The 17,675-nt window shown below is 36.9% G+C and overlaps 1 protein-coding gene across 2 annotated transcripts in view; it reads right to left on the bottom strand.

Moving 5' to 3' along the window:
- The window catches only part of gpc5c (glypican 5c), a 96,666-nt gene that overhangs the window by 18,372 nt on the left and 60,619 nt on the right, over positions 1–17,675 (bottom strand). For both annotated transcript variants that reach the window (XM_032566229.1, XM_032566228.1), the window contains 2 exons: positions 14,039–14,159; positions 21–159 (listed from right to left, as the gene is read on the bottom strand). In XM_032566229.1, coding sequence (XP_032422120.1) covers positions 21–159; positions 14,039–14,159 — 260 coding nt within the window. The remainder of the gene's footprint in view (positions 1–20; positions 160–14,038; positions 14,160–17,675) is intronic.

Here is a 17,675-nt window from a genome sequence, read left to right on the forward strand (position 1 = left end):
CAGGTTAATGTGTGACTTACAGTTTTGTTCGTCACCATCTCCTGAGCTTTGGCAACCATCTTCATCATCACAGTCTGCGGTGCTTCCTTGCTCTTCCCCACTGCCTAGTTCTTCCCAGACCTCAATTTCATTAAGATTTGGGAACTTCTCCTGGGTTTCCTATGGAAACAGATAATAGAGTATTAGCCTACACTAGAGTACCATTTTGAGACTATAAAGAAAAACATAGTTTTTCATAAAAACTGAAAAAAGTTGCAACACTATTCATAGAGTGAGTGAGTAAATAGTTTGCTATGATATGATGATTCAAATACTTAATCGATATTGTGCAAATATTTAAAAGAACAAATCTAATGTTTTTAACCCTCCTGTTATGTTCCGGGTCAAATTGACCCGTTTTAAAATTTACAAATTAAAAAAAAATAAATAGAAGCATTTTTTTTGCATGAAACGTTTTCTATTTGTCTTAATAGGTGCACTCTAGACATAAGTTGAAAATTTATTCATTTTACACATTTGTACCAAACCCTAGGTCTACTTTTTACATCGATACTGTTCGGGTCAATTTGACCCGGCAGTCAGGTTAAAGTGCAAAAAAAGATTTTATAATGTCCAATTCTATATGTTTCCTTGCAGTTATGAACCATATTTCACCACACACACACTCACACCCCAACACACGCAACCACACACACACAAGCCCACTTTCTCACTATTCTCTTTACTTCACTAGGAAACTGCGAGAAAGCAGGTGTTCACACAACCTTTGACGGGAATCTTTTCTGTTCCTGTGGACAAACTCCACCCACACTGAGTGGACAATCAGCAGAAGTGGAGAAAAACATAAATACTCTCTGCATGACTCATTTATCTTGATTTTAATCAGCGGGTCAATTTGACCCAGAACAGTATGTGTGTCTCAAGTTCAATTATAAAGATCACCCTTTGGTAAAAAAAAAAAGTATAATATAAAATAATTTACCAAAGGTCAACTTCAAGGAAATTATTGTTTTTTTGTGTCTAGGTTTTTTTCATTGGACATTAAAAATCTAAATTCCATTTTTTATGTCCAAATGAGTAAATGAGCAGGTTGTCGTCATTGATCCTTAATTTCTGAGAAATAATAAAACATCATTGCACAAATATTGATTGAAATGGTTAGTATTGGAGTTAATAATCAGATACAAAAATGTTTTGGAGGAATTTTTTGGTTTCTGACACTATTGCATGATTAAACGCTCCCTGGGTCAAATTGACCCACGAACATTTTTGCTGTACCCTAGAAACGAACATAACAGGAGGGTTAAATCAATTACAATATCAATATCATCAATATAAAGCAGGCATAATTAACAAGGACAAAATAGATTTTTTTAAGCAGATTAAAATAGTGAAATGGTTTAGAAAATTTGATAGACTGAGTGTGAAGAGACAAGACAGGCAAAACTTAATTTTCTTATAGTGAGGACGAGAGTAATAAGAAAGTGAACAACAGGGAAGAGACAGTAAAATGGGTGTTGTCAACCTCATTAACAACCTCAAGTCATACAATAAATAATATTTTGGAATTGGAATTTGTATTATACTTTAAGTTTAGCACGGTGCGTGTCAGAAAGGAAAGAATTATGCTTCGTTAGTTTTCTTGTGAAACATTTCAAGATGAATCATGACCTACTCTGCCTCGACGTATTAAGTCTTGTAAATGTTGGCTAGAGCTCAAAATACCCTGGGGTAGATCAACATGGGTGGTGCACAATAGCAAAAGGCCCTAGGTGGTAGGATTATGTGTTCCATTTATTTCCAAGCATGTTTCTAGAAAAACATTTACTCAAACAAAAATAGTAAAAAGTGTTTTTTCTGCATGCATCATATTTGTGTTTTTTGTCATATCATTCCATATTTTATAAGGGGATATGTTCTATCTGAGGGATAGGGGCAAAAAATATAATGAATCCAACATATTGAATATACTGTATGAAATCACAAACACCTTTTTTGATACTATGTTGTACTCATCTCTGTTCATATGCACTATTATTGGTGCATATAACAGAGATTCAAACAGAAGACATATCAACTAAAAACATGTCGATAGATGAATGTAATGAATGTAAAGAGTAATTAGTGTTGAGGGATGACAAATATCTTTGACACCAGACTTACGCACCTGCTCTAATGGTGACCTGTTAAATTGCCTACAAGAAAACCTTTCAGGGGACTATACAGTGGTTCGTACTAAAGTAGTATTTAGGAAGTTATGCAAAGTACAATTGTGGAACAAGATCAGCAAGTATAATGCAATACAGTATTTGATCAAAACCAAGAGACCAAGCTATAAAATGAAGTAAAAAACTATGAAATTGAAGGAAAACCTGTTGCAGCTTGACTTTTAAAAATGTACATTTTAATTTTCTTCATCACTGATTTGTTGACTGAGTATTGCATTTTTCAACAGTATGTAATAAAGTACAAAACTGCAAATTACTGTGTCACAAAGATAAGTTTCTGACATTGTACCTCAATGCAATGTGCTATAGTGCAACTGTACAGCTATGGCATAAGCTCAGTGCTGATGAGTTAGATATACCGATATGATATAGGGCCTTAAAAACAATGTAGCAAGACAGATCCTTTACACCTAAAACAAATGAAAAGGATTCCCAGGGGGTCATCTCAGTTTTCAGCTTTGCAACAGTTAGTCACATGAAATGCTCAGAAATGATGTATTATAGTTTTATTTGTACAGGTTTTGTTTAAGGGTTGGTATTTTGAGCATATTTTGACTCCTTAGAAATTGTAAACTGACATTCTGTGTTCAAAATGAAATAACAATGATTGATATCATAGCCTGTTATTAACAGCAGACCTTGTGTGTATGTTTCTAATGTTAGACAGCCAATTTAAGTTTAAATAAAAGGCATGGGAAAATGTAACAAAACCAATCAAAATATTTGAACACCCGATAAATGATATGTAGTGAGAAAACATCCCTATAAGAAAGATGGAAAACAACTTAATCTCATCCACAGAATAATGATGGTGAAATCTATAACCTATCTTGACTTGTGATAAAGACGCTGTTTATATCTAAAACAACTGAAAAAATTTCTAAAAAATTACAATATGTTTAACACTTATTTCCATTTTCATACAAATTTAGAAAATAATTTACATACTCAGTACCTCATTAACATGACAGAACATTATTTTAATAGTTAACTGAAAAATTGCTCCCAGTTTGTCTGTCAAATTAAGACTGTCCTACAAATAATACAATGTTTGACATGAAAGTAAATTGTAAAAAAAAAAAAATGAAAGTGGATCCATTGGAAAGAGAAAATGTTATACTGTGACTATGCTGTTTGACAGGTGCTTCCAGTTATGTAAGATGATATGCATCCAGGAGAAAAATGTTTGAAAAAAGGAATTCCAACCTTTCATTACTCTGGCATCTCAGAAGAATTGAGATATTTTCAAAAGACTTGATGAAATAGTTTTCTAGTCCTGCTTATAGCATGCTAACTAATTCCCCCCTCTTTCTTCTTAGAAACATTCTTTAGTCAGAGGATGATGGGGTTTTAGAGCTTCCAAGGATAAACTGCTGCAAGTATCCACAAAAAGCTTGTACTGGAAGCAAAAATTAGTCGCCTTCAGAATATGCACTGCTTATCACATATTTTAAGACCAGTTGAAAAATGGAAAGAATTCACATTTTGCACTTTTGAAACTAAAGAAGATTCTAAGTTATAGCTTCACAATATAAAAGGAAGAAATGTGAGGGAGCAATTTATTGCAAACCACCATTAAATTGAAATAGGCTGTTCATCATCTGATCAAAAGTTTAAGATCACATCATTCAAAAGACCAAATCTTTGCAAAAATGTGGACTCGGTGTTATTTTCTCTCAGGTATCCACAATGTCATGACCCATTACTGGGAACAGCAAGAAAATTTTCTGTCTTTGAACACAGTTGGATTGTTGAGTTGTATAACCAGGGCCTCTTGCAGTGTGCCATTGGTGCTGAGGTTGGACACAGTAGACAGTCATTTTAAACTTCTTAAAAGATCCTGAGGGTTATGGAAAGGTCAAGTGGCAGACCCCAAAATATGTCACTGGCCATGAGCCGTAGGGTCCAATTTGCTGTCTGTCGAGATACACACCCAAATTAAGCTTGTCACTAACGCCAATTGCAATGGCATAACCATCAGATAACATCTGCAAGAGAAGAGTTTTAAGAAAAAAAAACACTTCCTCTTCAAAGGCCTCAACTCCTTCAGTGACATAACATTGCCCGTTCAGAGTTTGCACGAGAGCACCAAACATGGGACATTGAAAGGTGAAAGAGAGTTTTATTCTCTGAAGAGAAAAAAAAATACCTTGATGTCCGCATGGCTTCTAACATTACAGTTTAATGGTTATTTGTTGTAAAATGGTTGCTCTGAGTTTTTGGTCTCGCTCACATTTTTTGTTTTTGCATTTTGAAGTTCTATTTAGAACCTTCTTATGATCCAAAAGTGCAAAATGTAAATCACGGCCATTTTTCAACTGGTCTTAAAACTTTGACCAGGTCTGTGTCTAAAAGAGGCAAACACATTTATATGTAAATCTAGTTTGAATTTCACTGGGTAGTCTAACAATATGCAAGTCTGCAAACAAGGACTTCTACTCCATCCATCCATCCATTTTCTTACATCCTTGTCCCTAGTGGGGTTGGGAGGTGCTGGTGCCTATCTCCAGCCAACGTTCCGGGTGAGAGGAGGGGTACACCCTGGACAGGTCGCCAGTCTGTCGCAGGGCAACACAGAGACAGACAGGACAAACAACCATGCACACACACATCCCCACACACACTCACACCTAGGGAGAATTTAGAGAGACCAATTTACCTAACAATTTACCTAAGCCGGACTACCCAGAGAGAACCCACGCATGCACAGGGAGAACATGCAAACTCCATGCAGAAAGACCCCGGGAATCGAACCCAGGACCTTCTTGCTGCAAGGCAACAGTGCTACCAACTGCACCACTGTGCAGCCCACGAACTCCTACTCTAAAATGGAAAAATATGCTTTTGATAAAAGATGGTAAAAAATAATCTTTTATTAATGTCATTTGATTCTCTACTGGTGGTATAAAATACAACTCTTTATTAAGGTCATTGGTGATGAAACTGAGAAAAAGACAATATTAAAAACAATCTGCAGGGAACAGAAGAGAAAAATGGCTATCAAAAAATTTACCATAAAAATAGTCTCTTTTAGTAGCCTGTAATAGTCTGTTTTATTCATATCTCTGGCAGAATGGGCTCTTTTCACCTCAGCTTCCGCGTTCGGGAAAAAGCGGCTCGATGGTTTCAGATCTATTGAAAATGGCACTTTCCACTGGGTGTTTGCATCGATCCGAAGCCCCAACAAGTAAGCTGGAGAAAGGTTTTAAGATGTTCGCCTCGTTATACGTTCACAGATACGAAGGTGAGTTTTACTTTCTTTAAACTTTGTGGCTAACATTAGCTTTAGCTTATGCTAGTAGGCAATATTCTCTGACATTTTTCTTGTAAAAATGTGTCATTTAAGTATCTAAACATCTTTCATCCATTCTAACGGACAATGTTTTTACCTTATGTTCAAGTATATTACGTGTGTTTATTGTCGTTAGTGTCAGAGACCAAATAACGGGGGATTTTACGGTTCAGGCAACAACTTAGCTTAACAGTAGAGCAGCTCTGGTGTCGGAGTTCTAGTTCAGCTGACGGTTCAGGTTCAGTTGTTGCTTTTAGAAAAATATGGCCGTGTTCCTTAAGGTCTCCGTGTTATTTCGCTTTATTAGTTTTGCATTCTTCTTGTGAAGCAGGATGGTGTTTACAGCAGTGTGTACAGGCAGATCAGTAGCTCTTGTTCCCACAAACTCGCGCTTTCAGGCTGAATACAGAAGTGATTCCATGGAAATAACACAGGAAGCTCCTTTACCTTCTTCTTTAGACTGAAGAAGTTGATCCGGAGTGAAGTGAAGGCTGCAAACTTTGCTGTGCGGCGTTAGCTTTAACTGGTAGCGACAAATATTTACAAGCCACCGTCTTCTTAATTCAGGACCGTTTGAAAATCCATGAAAATTTAAAAGCCCATTATATCAGGAAGACAACAAAGTGCATAGTATTTTTATTTGCGTCTGAAATACGACTTTGTCTTTTCTAGCTGTCATGGTAACTCAAAGCGGAAAAAAGAGAGCCGCATTTGCTCATGTTGTGACGTTGTGACGTCAGCGCTGCAGGTGCACAGAGCCCATTAGATCTGAAATTATTTTAATTCCATCAATAAATGTGTTTCCTATAGGATATGACAGATGCATCTCCTAAAAGATAATAATGTAGTATCAAACGCTGAGCTGCTGAATACGTACATTAAGGCTACAGCATCTCCATCTTCCCATGGCCCATGCCATTAAATAGCTTAAATAATGTCAAACCATATTTATCAGCCACCATGAATTTAACTGTGTTCTGTTTTTTGGTGTATCCAGAAAGTTCCTAATATATATATATATACAGTATATATATTACTGATTCATCACAGATTCATTAAAGGAAAATAATATTTATTTTAATATAAGCAAATTGGTTTATATTTTCAGTGCAAGATAAATCTAAGAAAATAGAAATGTCCCAAAATCAGACCATAAAAAATACTCTAAATGAAACTAGAGATGAGCATTCTTGAAATGCATAGCCAAATTTTAAACAATAGCAGAGCAACACACCCCTTCTCGACATGCTAGCACAAGCTGATTGTGTTACTAACTGCTAGTGACATCTTATTGGCTGTGACTTTATATAACACTTGTGACTCATTCAACTGAACTGTTTTGTTAAGACTGTCACACTCTGCACCTTTCAGACACTCGCTGAAGCATATTACATGTATTTATAATGTACGTGTATTATAATAAACTTGGACTTATGGTCGGTGAATGATAGACAACAGTTGGAGCAGTAGTTGCATTTTTTTCTGAGCATGTTTCAACAACTGCTTTGATGACAAAAATTGTGAAAAAATATGAGACTGCTTCTGCATTCCTGGACTTATGAAATATTTCACGCATCAAACTGAGTTTCACTTGTCCTCCAAGGGAAACTATTTAAATGGTTTAAAAAGCGGCTCTGACAAGGCACCACTTGAGGTCATTTGCCAGGAATGTCCATTATAATGGTAATAATCAGCCCACATGCTGGATTAATGAGAGCAACCTTCACAATGCATGTAATTTCAATATTTCAGTTGCCACCAAAAGAAAAAAAGTGACCTACTTTTCTACTGCCAATAAACTGGATCTATTAGACCTTTAAAACAAATTCCCTCTTTGGAGATTCATTGAAACAATAGAAGCAACAAAGGCCTAAAACCCCTCACAATAATTATGAAAATATGTATTTTATTCCTGCACAGATTCAAAACTTTTGAATTTCTTAAACTACTTTCTCATAAATTACCTTAAAAATTATGTAACTTTTTGGGTGAACTTTTAAACTTTCATCTCCAAATTACAGACCTACATTTAGATCTAGGCAACAAACCTTGGGGCAGGAATGGTGTCCTGGGAAAGTCGCTCCTTCTGTCACATTCCAGCCAATAAAATGCAAACAATTACCTGACAGGTAATATAGTCTGTCAGTATCTCATCCATCCAAGCAACAGGCGTCATTCATGCATGTGAAATTTCAATCTCGTACATGTAGATGTGCACATGCCAGGAGAGTATGTGCACAGGTAAAAATAGGTAGGTTGATTAATCTGCATTATAATATTAGTCCATTAATATTTTTAGATTAATTGGATGCTCTAGCGCATTATCATTGACAGCCCAAGCTTCAAGATATGAAACAATGTGGTTGTGAATTTACCTTAACTTAGATATTTTCTAAAAGCTGCCAACAATTCCAAATGTCGTATGTGTCATAGCAGCCAAGACTGCTATGGAAATGAGGAATTTTACTGTAGCATGTATAGGCATCCTGGTATCTGTTGGAGTTTGATAAGGATCAATCTCACTTTCAGCACCTTAATGAAATCTCCCCAAGGTATGTACAAAGTACTGTGGAAAATGGTTTCTTTCCAAAAAAGATGAGTCTGAAACAATTAAAACTGCAAGCATACTGAGTGGCAAAGGGGCAAAATGACCAGCAACCTCCAAAGTCTAGATCTCTATCAGAGCAAGGCGGGTGACCAGCTGACATGATGGCATTGGAAAATATTTGTTTTAAAGCTTGCAGCTTTTGTTATTCTTAAGCAAAGCCATTTTTTTCTCTTTAGTGCTCTTTCTAACTTGGTAATTGCTTAGCACACTTAGCTTCCCTTGAGTCAATGGTCAACATTATTGCTTTAGGGTTAACACAACTAACGTTTTAATTAGAGGTGGCTGCTGCTGCTTCTGAATGTTTGTCCCACAGCAACACATGAGATGTTGGCAATGAGGTAACAATTGGTATTGTGAAATTTAAAATACCTTGTGATAATTTAGGGCCAGTTCAACTCAAAATAATCAAATTCTTGACAAGCAAATTAGATTTTCATAACTATGTGCCACCATCACTAGCAAGATTTAGGTTTTCTACGTGTCAAGACTTACTTTTGACTAATTCAATCATTTTTTAAGGATTCTTTGACTCTAGTGGGCTTTATTTGACAGTGTGTCAACATGGAAGTAGGTTGTGAGAAAGGGGGAGGATATGTGGCAAAGGTCAACAGGCTGGGACTCAAACCTGTGATGACCGCGTAGAGGCCTCAGTCCTCTATGGGTCCTCTAGACGGCCTCATGGTAAAGCACATGGATCATGCTCTTTACCCCTGCGTCACTGCAGACTTCCTTTTTTAATGATCAGTTGGTAACCCAAACATGAGGCAAAAAAGTCACATCTGGTGGGATATTTAGAAGCTTTGCATTAAATTACAGTTGTAAAAAAATGTTATGATCAAATTACAGTCTGGCTTCATAAAGTTTGGTTGCCAGGCGAAAACACAGGACTGTGTAGCCAGACATGTTACTGTATTGTTGCCACAGCAGCAGCAAAAAAGAAGCAGAGCTCCTGTGAAGACCAAGTTCATCATCTTTTTCAAGTGGAAAGAATTTGTCCCCTCCCTGTGACATGCTGCCAGCTAACTCCAGGCTCTTTCTTCATCCCTGGGCTCCAGTAATGCTTTACAGCTCAAACCCCTTTAGACTAAGACATAAAAATCCATTCAATGTTGAAGACAGAAAATATAGTATTGTTTTTGCTAAATAGCACTGGAAATAGAACAGAAACACAATGAAGTATATTTAATTGTTAAGATGATTGATCTCAAAGGAAGCTTCTCAAGTGTGGTATCTCACTGAGCTGTTTGTTAAGTAGGACAGCAAAGCGGTAGTCAGCCTAATAAATCACCCAACATATTTCTCTCAATTTTAATTTTATGCTCTGTATTTAAAAAAAAAAAAATCTTTAAAGCAGTGCTCCGACTTTTCAGTTATCCCAACTTCCGCTATTTTTTTTTTAATGATACTGTCTGGGTTTGTACATGTTGATGTTAATCTGTGAGTCTGTGTGTCACATTCTATTTAGAAAAGAAATGGTTTTACACTTTCACAAATGTTCTGACCTCATGAGAACGAAATGAGCATTCTTAAAGAATCCACACCCATAAACAGCTGGACTTAATGCTATTAATCAAACGAGCATTACACAACATTTATTGTCCACTTTAGCAGTATTTACAGGCAGAGAAGATAGTGAAATGAAGAAGATAGTCAGGGGAGATAAACATGGGTGGATTCTGATCTGACTTAGTAAGTAGATCCTTTTATAGAACAATGTAACATTAGGTTTGACATTTGTGTGCACATGTTTTTTTTTGTTAGGATGTCATTTCTAGATTATAGTTTCATGAAACTTTGCGGATTTGCAGTGGTGTTTGCATTCACCACATAAAGCTGTCAAGCACATCACATGACTGTGAGAAACTGACACTTGTACTGTCTGTCTTTTTATGTTTAAAACTGCACTCAAGCTTTTCTCTGTGCATATGCAAAATAATTATATTGATAAATTTGAGGTAAAAATATGTGATATCTCAGCAGGAGATTTCTTGTTTATATAACAAACTTAGAGAGCACAGCAAAAAATCATCTCTTCTCGCTTTTCTTCCTCTGTCCTTTCAAGTTTTTTTCAATGACAGTTCAGTTCAGAGCATTTTATAAACTTTATGTTGTATTGTGGAACTTGGAATTACAGTTCAAGGACACAGCATTGATACTCAGTCATTCGAGCAGCTGCAATCAGCTGAGGGAACAAACTGTGCACTGAAACGTTAAAATTAAAGAAAAAATCCTAGATAAACTGGCCTTGAAAGTAAACACAACCTGTGAAAACATGTTGCCATCATTCAACTTGCAAACCTGCCTATCCCATCTGTCATCAAATGAGAGGTGGGGTACACGCTGTATAGATGTAAGACCATTACTGGGCCAAAAACAAGACAAATGGGACCAATGATTATACAAAACCACAAAAGAACAAGCAGAAAATACAAACCTTATGTTCAAGTACAACAAATTTGCAGTCTATTGTGTAGAGTTATTTTTTTCTCCCACTCAAGCAGGAAGAAATCTTTGTATAATTACTAATGAGGGGTTTCAAAATAAAATAATAAACTATTACAGGAGATTAAAATGTTCTTTTTTAATGTCATTTTCCCCTGCAATTATGTTTTTGTCAGTTTTGATATTGTTTAGTCAGGCCTGCATTTCAGTTAATCCTATGCATTACTCCTCAGAAATGACCAAAATTCAAATAAGGCAAGAGGAGTTTATTGCTAAAATAACAGAACTTCTAGCAATTGCTGGTATGGTCCTTATAAATACTAGATTGTTTGTGCTTAATCAAGAAAGATGTCGTAATTAATTGAACTCCTACTATGCCATCTGTTTTATGCATTGACCAGTCTCTTTACTAAGTACACCTATTCTTCTGCTTGCTCAAATGCTGAATCAGTCCATTCCATCTCTATTCATAAGAGCACTTTAAAACAACCACAGCTGACACAATTTGTTGTACACATAAAAAAGAAAACTCCTTAAAGCACTGTTATTGTCCCAACAATGTAGGACAATAACAGTGTGGGAAATGTTGCCCATTATGATAAGTCTTCAGTTCAGCTGAACATTAAGATGATGAAAAGAAAATTTGGCACAAGTCATGTGAAAGTGTGGTCCATTCTGCCTTGCTTCAATGTTTCAGGCTGCTGATGGTGAAATGATATGGAGGATATTTTATTGATACGCTTTGAGTCTGTCCTGTTCTGTAGAAACTCTGAAGGAAGCAAAATATCTAGGTCAGGGGCGGATCTGAGAGCTTTGCCACCCCTGTTGCCACCCCAGCTGGCAACAATGAATTCAATAAATAGTTATGGCAAATCGGACATTAAGCGCAAAAATCTCTTTTTTTCAGACAACATTGAAAGCAACACAATATAACCTGACACCTACTGCTAAGTAGCCATGTGCATACTTTTTTGTATGGGAAATATTTGCTTTTGGTATTGATTCCCCTGATAGGGTTGAACATAATCTGCTCATTGAGTTGTTGTCTGCTGGTTGCCATGGTAACGGGTCCGCGTGTAGGGTAATGCCGACACAGAGAGCGAGAAAAAGCAGAATAGAGGTGGTTTTGTCTAGTTTTGTTCTTCACCTGTTTATCAGCTTTATTGCACCTTTATTGTGACACACTGCAGCCGCTGCAATTATTAAAAGTTAAACAAGCGACAAAAACTGAACTCCTCGGAACTCAAAAATCCTTGCCTCTTGCCACCCCATAGATAATTCTCTAGATCCACCCCTGTCTGAGGTAAATGAAGAAGAGACGGGTCGGATCCAAAAAAACCATTGGTGAGTGAATTATGTTGGAGACATTCACTAATGTAAACCATGAAATACTGATAGGATGCAGTGTGTTTTTTACGAATGCAGTTTAAAGCCACTGAGTATGTAGGTGTGTTCAAGTATATTGGGAATACTGCCCAATCTATTGCATGAAGATGGATCTGACAAATTTGTACTGCACAGACTGTGAAAAAACAAAACACTGGGCTATTCAAACATGATTTGTTTGAATAGCTATTATTTAGTTGTTTCACAATATTTGTGTTGTTTGGAGTTGACTAATTGTACCATTTACCTTTAGGCCAGTTAATGTGCCTTAGTTCACTCAACTCAACTTAGTTTTACAAAAATAGAACTTTACAGGTACATCTTGGTGAAAGCTTAGCTGAATGTGTATTCCATTTACACAAAAATCCTGGTCAGTATATGCCTGTTGGAAACAAATTGTTCAGAGAACATTATCCAGTCTTTCAACAATTTAAAAACATCCAATGTCCTTAAATAATGTAGAAGTGAAAGACACTATGGAAATTACACCATATTCTAAGATTTAGTTAAACTGTCAAATAACTACAGTACACTTGCAGTTCTAAAGTGAAACTCAGGACATGAGCTGAACAGTGACAGTAAAAACAAGGAAGCTTGTCTCAAAGCTCCTTGGTTACATTATGAGAATGTAATGGTATTAACTAATTCTGTTGAATGAGGATCTAATTCAGAACAAAATCCCTTTGATCTGTTATGTGGGAAATGTCAAAAGTAAGCAGTCCAACACAAACAATACAAATCAACTTGTTTGATTTTAGTAAGTACTATCAACAGTAGCAGAAGTACTATTTCGATAAGCATTTAATTATTATTTTTGATATTGGCAAGCCTTATTATTATGTAAGCATGTAACTGTAGTTTTGCTTAAAACCTGCATGGTTGCAACATGCAGGTTTGATCCTATGTCCTTATCTGAAATAGCCATACAACTCTGCAAAGCTCTGTCACTTGGTCTGGATGCAAGGTGCACTCTTCAACTCTCTAAATGTCAATGGGACACCTGCTCAACTCTGCATAGTTTCCATGACAACAAGGTACTTGACAGCTGCAGTGCACAACAGGATGCTGAAGTTTAACAGAAGTGATCTTGAGCTGCCAGTGGCAGATAGGCAGACAGGTTGACAGGCGGACTGGGAGATATGAGTGATACAAGAACAGGAAAAAAAACATTCATGAAAAAAGAAAAAAATGACTGAGTTTAAGGTGAGAGATTGACAGCAGATAGAAAGAAGCATGATGATATCAGTTCAAATAAGAGCAACAGAGGCTCAGTAACAGGGAGAAACAAAGACAAATGAAAACACACAAGAGAAGTTTTCTTTGATGTATTAGAAGCATGAACAATCAAATAGACATAGGCAGGGTAGAATAAGGGAAAAGAAAGAGAGATCTACAGATATAGAGTGGGCAGTGACTGATACTATTTGTAGGCATAATTTCAAGGGCAACAAAAGGGCAGTCAGGCAAAGGGGAACAAAATCCTTGTCCGTTTGTCTCCTCAAATGGCCTCTAGGGAAGCTCTGAAATGGGCCTTTTCTTCTTGGTCCTTTTCAGCTCTAAGCCCCATCTACATGACAAACAGTGTCACTTTGAAGCTGCTTACGTCATCTATGCCTATCTGTCACTCATTCCTGACCTTTTGCTCTCCCCTCTCATCTCTTTCCTTTTTTCTACAGTAATCCCACTTTTTTGTCAGGGATTCCTTTTCCCTCAAAATCCTTTTCATTTATGTTTGATTTTGGTCTGTTCAGGAAACAAGTCGGTCATTCAAATGAAAATGACAAAGATAATTCAGTAGGTCAGCATTTCCCTGTGTTACATGTATCTAAAAAGTATTTAAAACAAGGATAAATGGGTTCCATAATTGTTTATTGCTAATATTATTGGTAATGATAGGTAACCCTTGATGCTGAAAAGAGTCGTATTTATTCAGCAACATAAAGCTTAATTAGTAAAAGTATCTGTATTCTTCTGTGGCATCCCTAGGTCAATCCTTGTATTACCAGGATGGAACACACATGCTTACTTTTGAGTAAAAAGACAACTAACAGACATCTGAGTGGTAAGACAACGGTCTCCTACCTGGTTGAAGTGCTCCAGCCTTTTCTTGAACTCAGCAATTGTAGGATCCATGCTGCGAACTTTGACCTCTGGGTTTTGCCTCTGGGCATGCAGACCATTTCTGACAATTATACCGATATAGCTGGGGGAAGAAATATAAAATCAGCAAGGTTATTATTATTGCTTACTTACTTTAAACTTCAATCAATGTCTTATTTATGAATGGATCAGTTAAAGGGATGCATGTTGTTAAAAAGAGGAAAACTGCACAAGCTTGGGCAAATTACTCCCCTTACTCTGGATTGCTCTGCATTTCAGAATGGATTGGTGTTCTGCATGCATTTCCAGCAATATGCTCTATGAATCCAGTACAGAAATAAGACAGAAAGTGGGATCAAAACAACAGCAACAAACACATTGCTTTATGAACTTCCCTATATGTTACTATAGTACTCTTTATTTTTATCTTTGCATGTCTTTGTAATGTTGTCTGAATTATTTTGGGATTTATATACTGATATATATTATTAATTTGTGAACTTAAAAGAATCTTAGGGGATTGATAGGTACTGACACTAAATTAATTGATGCTTCCAGCGGCAGTGCTACGGTGATAAAGCGATTATGGATGGCTATAGTTGGTGTGTTTATACAGACATGTTTATAGGTATGACATGCATTTGTGGTTGCGCTTACTCACACGTCTATGTATTCATCCAAATTTGAGTGGAGGAAATCATAAAAGTGCTGAACCTGAGAATTTGTGGCCTGTGATCTGAGCAATGTGTTGATGAGGTCTGCGCTCTATCAACTTGCTGAAATGGCACTTTACTGATCAATAAAAATCGCCCCTCTTAACCCTGTCAAGCTGCACATTAACTTTACATCCCATTGTTCTTTTTTTATTATTTATTCCTCAATGAATTGCTTGATTTACTTTAGTGTGTTTGGAAAGCTGAATTCCAAGTCTCCCAAGGCACACACACACACGCACACCCCCACCCACACACACAGAGATAACCGTATCTCTGTTTTGACAACAGCTAAAGCTCTTATTGCTGCCAACTCCAAATCTTTTCAGGATGGAAACAATCAATAGACTTCCAGCATCACTCCACCAAATAAAATAATAAAATGTAAAGTCGAACATCTGTGGGTTTGGGAGTGTATGCATGTCTGTCTCTAGGCTTGGCTCGCGATGACAGTACTGGAAATTATCACATCAGACTGGATATTAGAGAGAGAAAAAGATGTTTCATGGTGAGTCTGGCACAGTGTTAGGCTAACCACATTTCATTGGAGTAATATTTGATAGCACATAAGGGACATGACAAATGATGCCGCAGGATATCCCAGGATAATTACTTGATGGCAAATTTAGTGTGCTAAACAGTATAATCCAGCGGTTTATGGCACAGATCAGACTTCAGCAACAATTAAATGCTTAAATCTTTACACACTTTGCCTTACTTTAACAAAACAACATTCTGCTCATTTGTCTCCTCGAGTCAAATGTTAAGTGTCAGCAAACATTGCAAATGATTACCTACACATGTATAACATTTGACTCATGACTCTTTGGCTCCTTTTGGTGGAACTGTAACAGTCATCGCTGAATGCCCCATTAACACACACTCTTAAAGGCTGCTTTGTCTGGATCTTCTCTCTGCTTAGAGCACACAGTAGCAGTGACCTCCGCTCCCTGTTTTCAACTTCTAACTGAACTCTCTTGATCTTTTAAAGGCCTGCAGGAATGCTTTTTGTGTTTGAAGCAGAAATCAAAATCAAATATTCATCTTCAAAGTGCAGTGGGGAGACAGCAAAGCGAACTTGCACCTCATTATCCTGATTCTGAATGTTTTCATGTATACTTTTCATAGAGTTATGGCTTTGGTTAAAAAAAAAGTAGATGTATTTAAACATGGTTTATAGAGATTGTGAGTTGTAGCAATGATGTCACTCTACTTCATCCATCCTAAAACCAGATTGGATCTGTGTTTGTTATTGTTTTCCTGTTGGAACATGCTTTCGTGTTGGTTAGGTTGTTGAGGAACACCTAATGAATAGACAGACCCACTGTGAACTGGAAGTCGCAATGTGAACACCAATGTGAAGGAAGTTTTACATCAAGTTTTACATCAAACTAGACAGAGAGTCAGCCAAGGCAGACACTCCAGCTCCAAGTAAAAGTGTCAAGTAAAACACATTCTGGACAATTACTTTACGTTTAGATGTAATTTGACCACAGTAATAAGGAAAAATTTTTCAGAAATCTAAGTGATGCTTTTAAACCTGAGAGCACTGTTCCAGCTGTCAGGCATGGTGGTAAGTAAAATCAAATTTCAGATCTACCATAACTGACTGACACCTGCTGGTCTCAGGTTTGCAACCAGCTTGTGACTGAGAAACCAGTAACTTGCTCCCAGTGACAGAGTCTCACTGAGGAAGAAACTGCATTCGGTTTTTGGTCAATTTAATATTTCTGCTATAACTGACTTATATTCGCATATAAAATAAGTCAATAGAGTTTAATTGACTTATGTCTTTGTGTCATGAGGTAAATCTCAGCCGGCTGGTGAGAGAAAAAGTAGATCTTGGTCTCAAAAAGTTTGGGTACCCCTGATGTAGAGGGTGTGTGGATCTGCCGTTTTGCTCATCGAGCGAAAGCATTTTGCTGTGACATAAACAATGTTGGAGGCATCGCGTGGCTCAAACACCTTGATCTCATCCAAAAAAGATGACATGAACTTGTTAGTTCCTCTGTCCATTGTAGTAGCTAATATATTGTGAAAATCCAGTAGAAATGATGCACTAATCGAGTCATGTTTACATAGAAACAACGCGCCACGAGGCTTTGTTTGTGAGACTTGCGGTCACGTGGGTCGGTTGTGGGCGGAGCTTGGTAAGGTCCATGGTCACAAGGTAAGACGGATTGTTGGATAGTACAGATAGTCAGAATATCTGTGTTCATCATCGTTAAAGCCCTGCGATCATAGAGATTTCGAGGAAAAATAATAAGAAATTATGGTCCATCATTATCAGTGGGAGACATGAAATCCTGACAGCCGTTACCCAGAGGGGGCGGTATACAATTTATTACATTTCCAAAATTCAAATGGAGTCTGGAATAACGCAAGAAATGGATCAATACCTGCAGCCGACCTCATGTCCAGTTGAAAGAAACTGCGATGGAAGGCAACTACCACGTTCATCTGCACAAAGGTAACTGGTAGTAAACATCTCATTTTTTTGTCATAACAACACTTATTGATAGTCAATCACAGGTCTGTAAGTGAAGCTAGTTATGCGTGATTTTATATGTGTAATTTCCAATGGTAGTTATATGGCAGCATGAAAGCATCTGGTGCAGTAACTGCTATTTACATGTGAGAAGCTTTTCATGCTGTTGTTTATTTAAGTCTGCAGTCAACTTTCCTGACCGCAGATTTTCACAAGCTGGTGTTAAAATTGTGTCATTCACTTTGGTAATAAAGTCAGGTATTAAAACATAGAGAAAAATTATTATTATTAGAATTGTTATAATTACAACATAATTTTGTGTATGGTGCTTAATAAAGAACAACATATATTTAGTAAGTGTTGCCATCTACATCATTAAAACCATGGAACCCTGGAAAAGCTGCAATACCGGTATTTC

This window comes from Xiphophorus hellerii, chromosome 6 (genome assembly GCF_003331165.1).
Source record: "Xiphophorus hellerii strain 12219 chromosome 6, Xiphophorus_hellerii-4.1, whole genome shotgun sequence".
Lineage (NCBI taxonomy): Eukaryota > Metazoa > Chordata > Actinopteri > Cyprinodontiformes > Poeciliidae > Xiphophorus > Xiphophorus hellerii.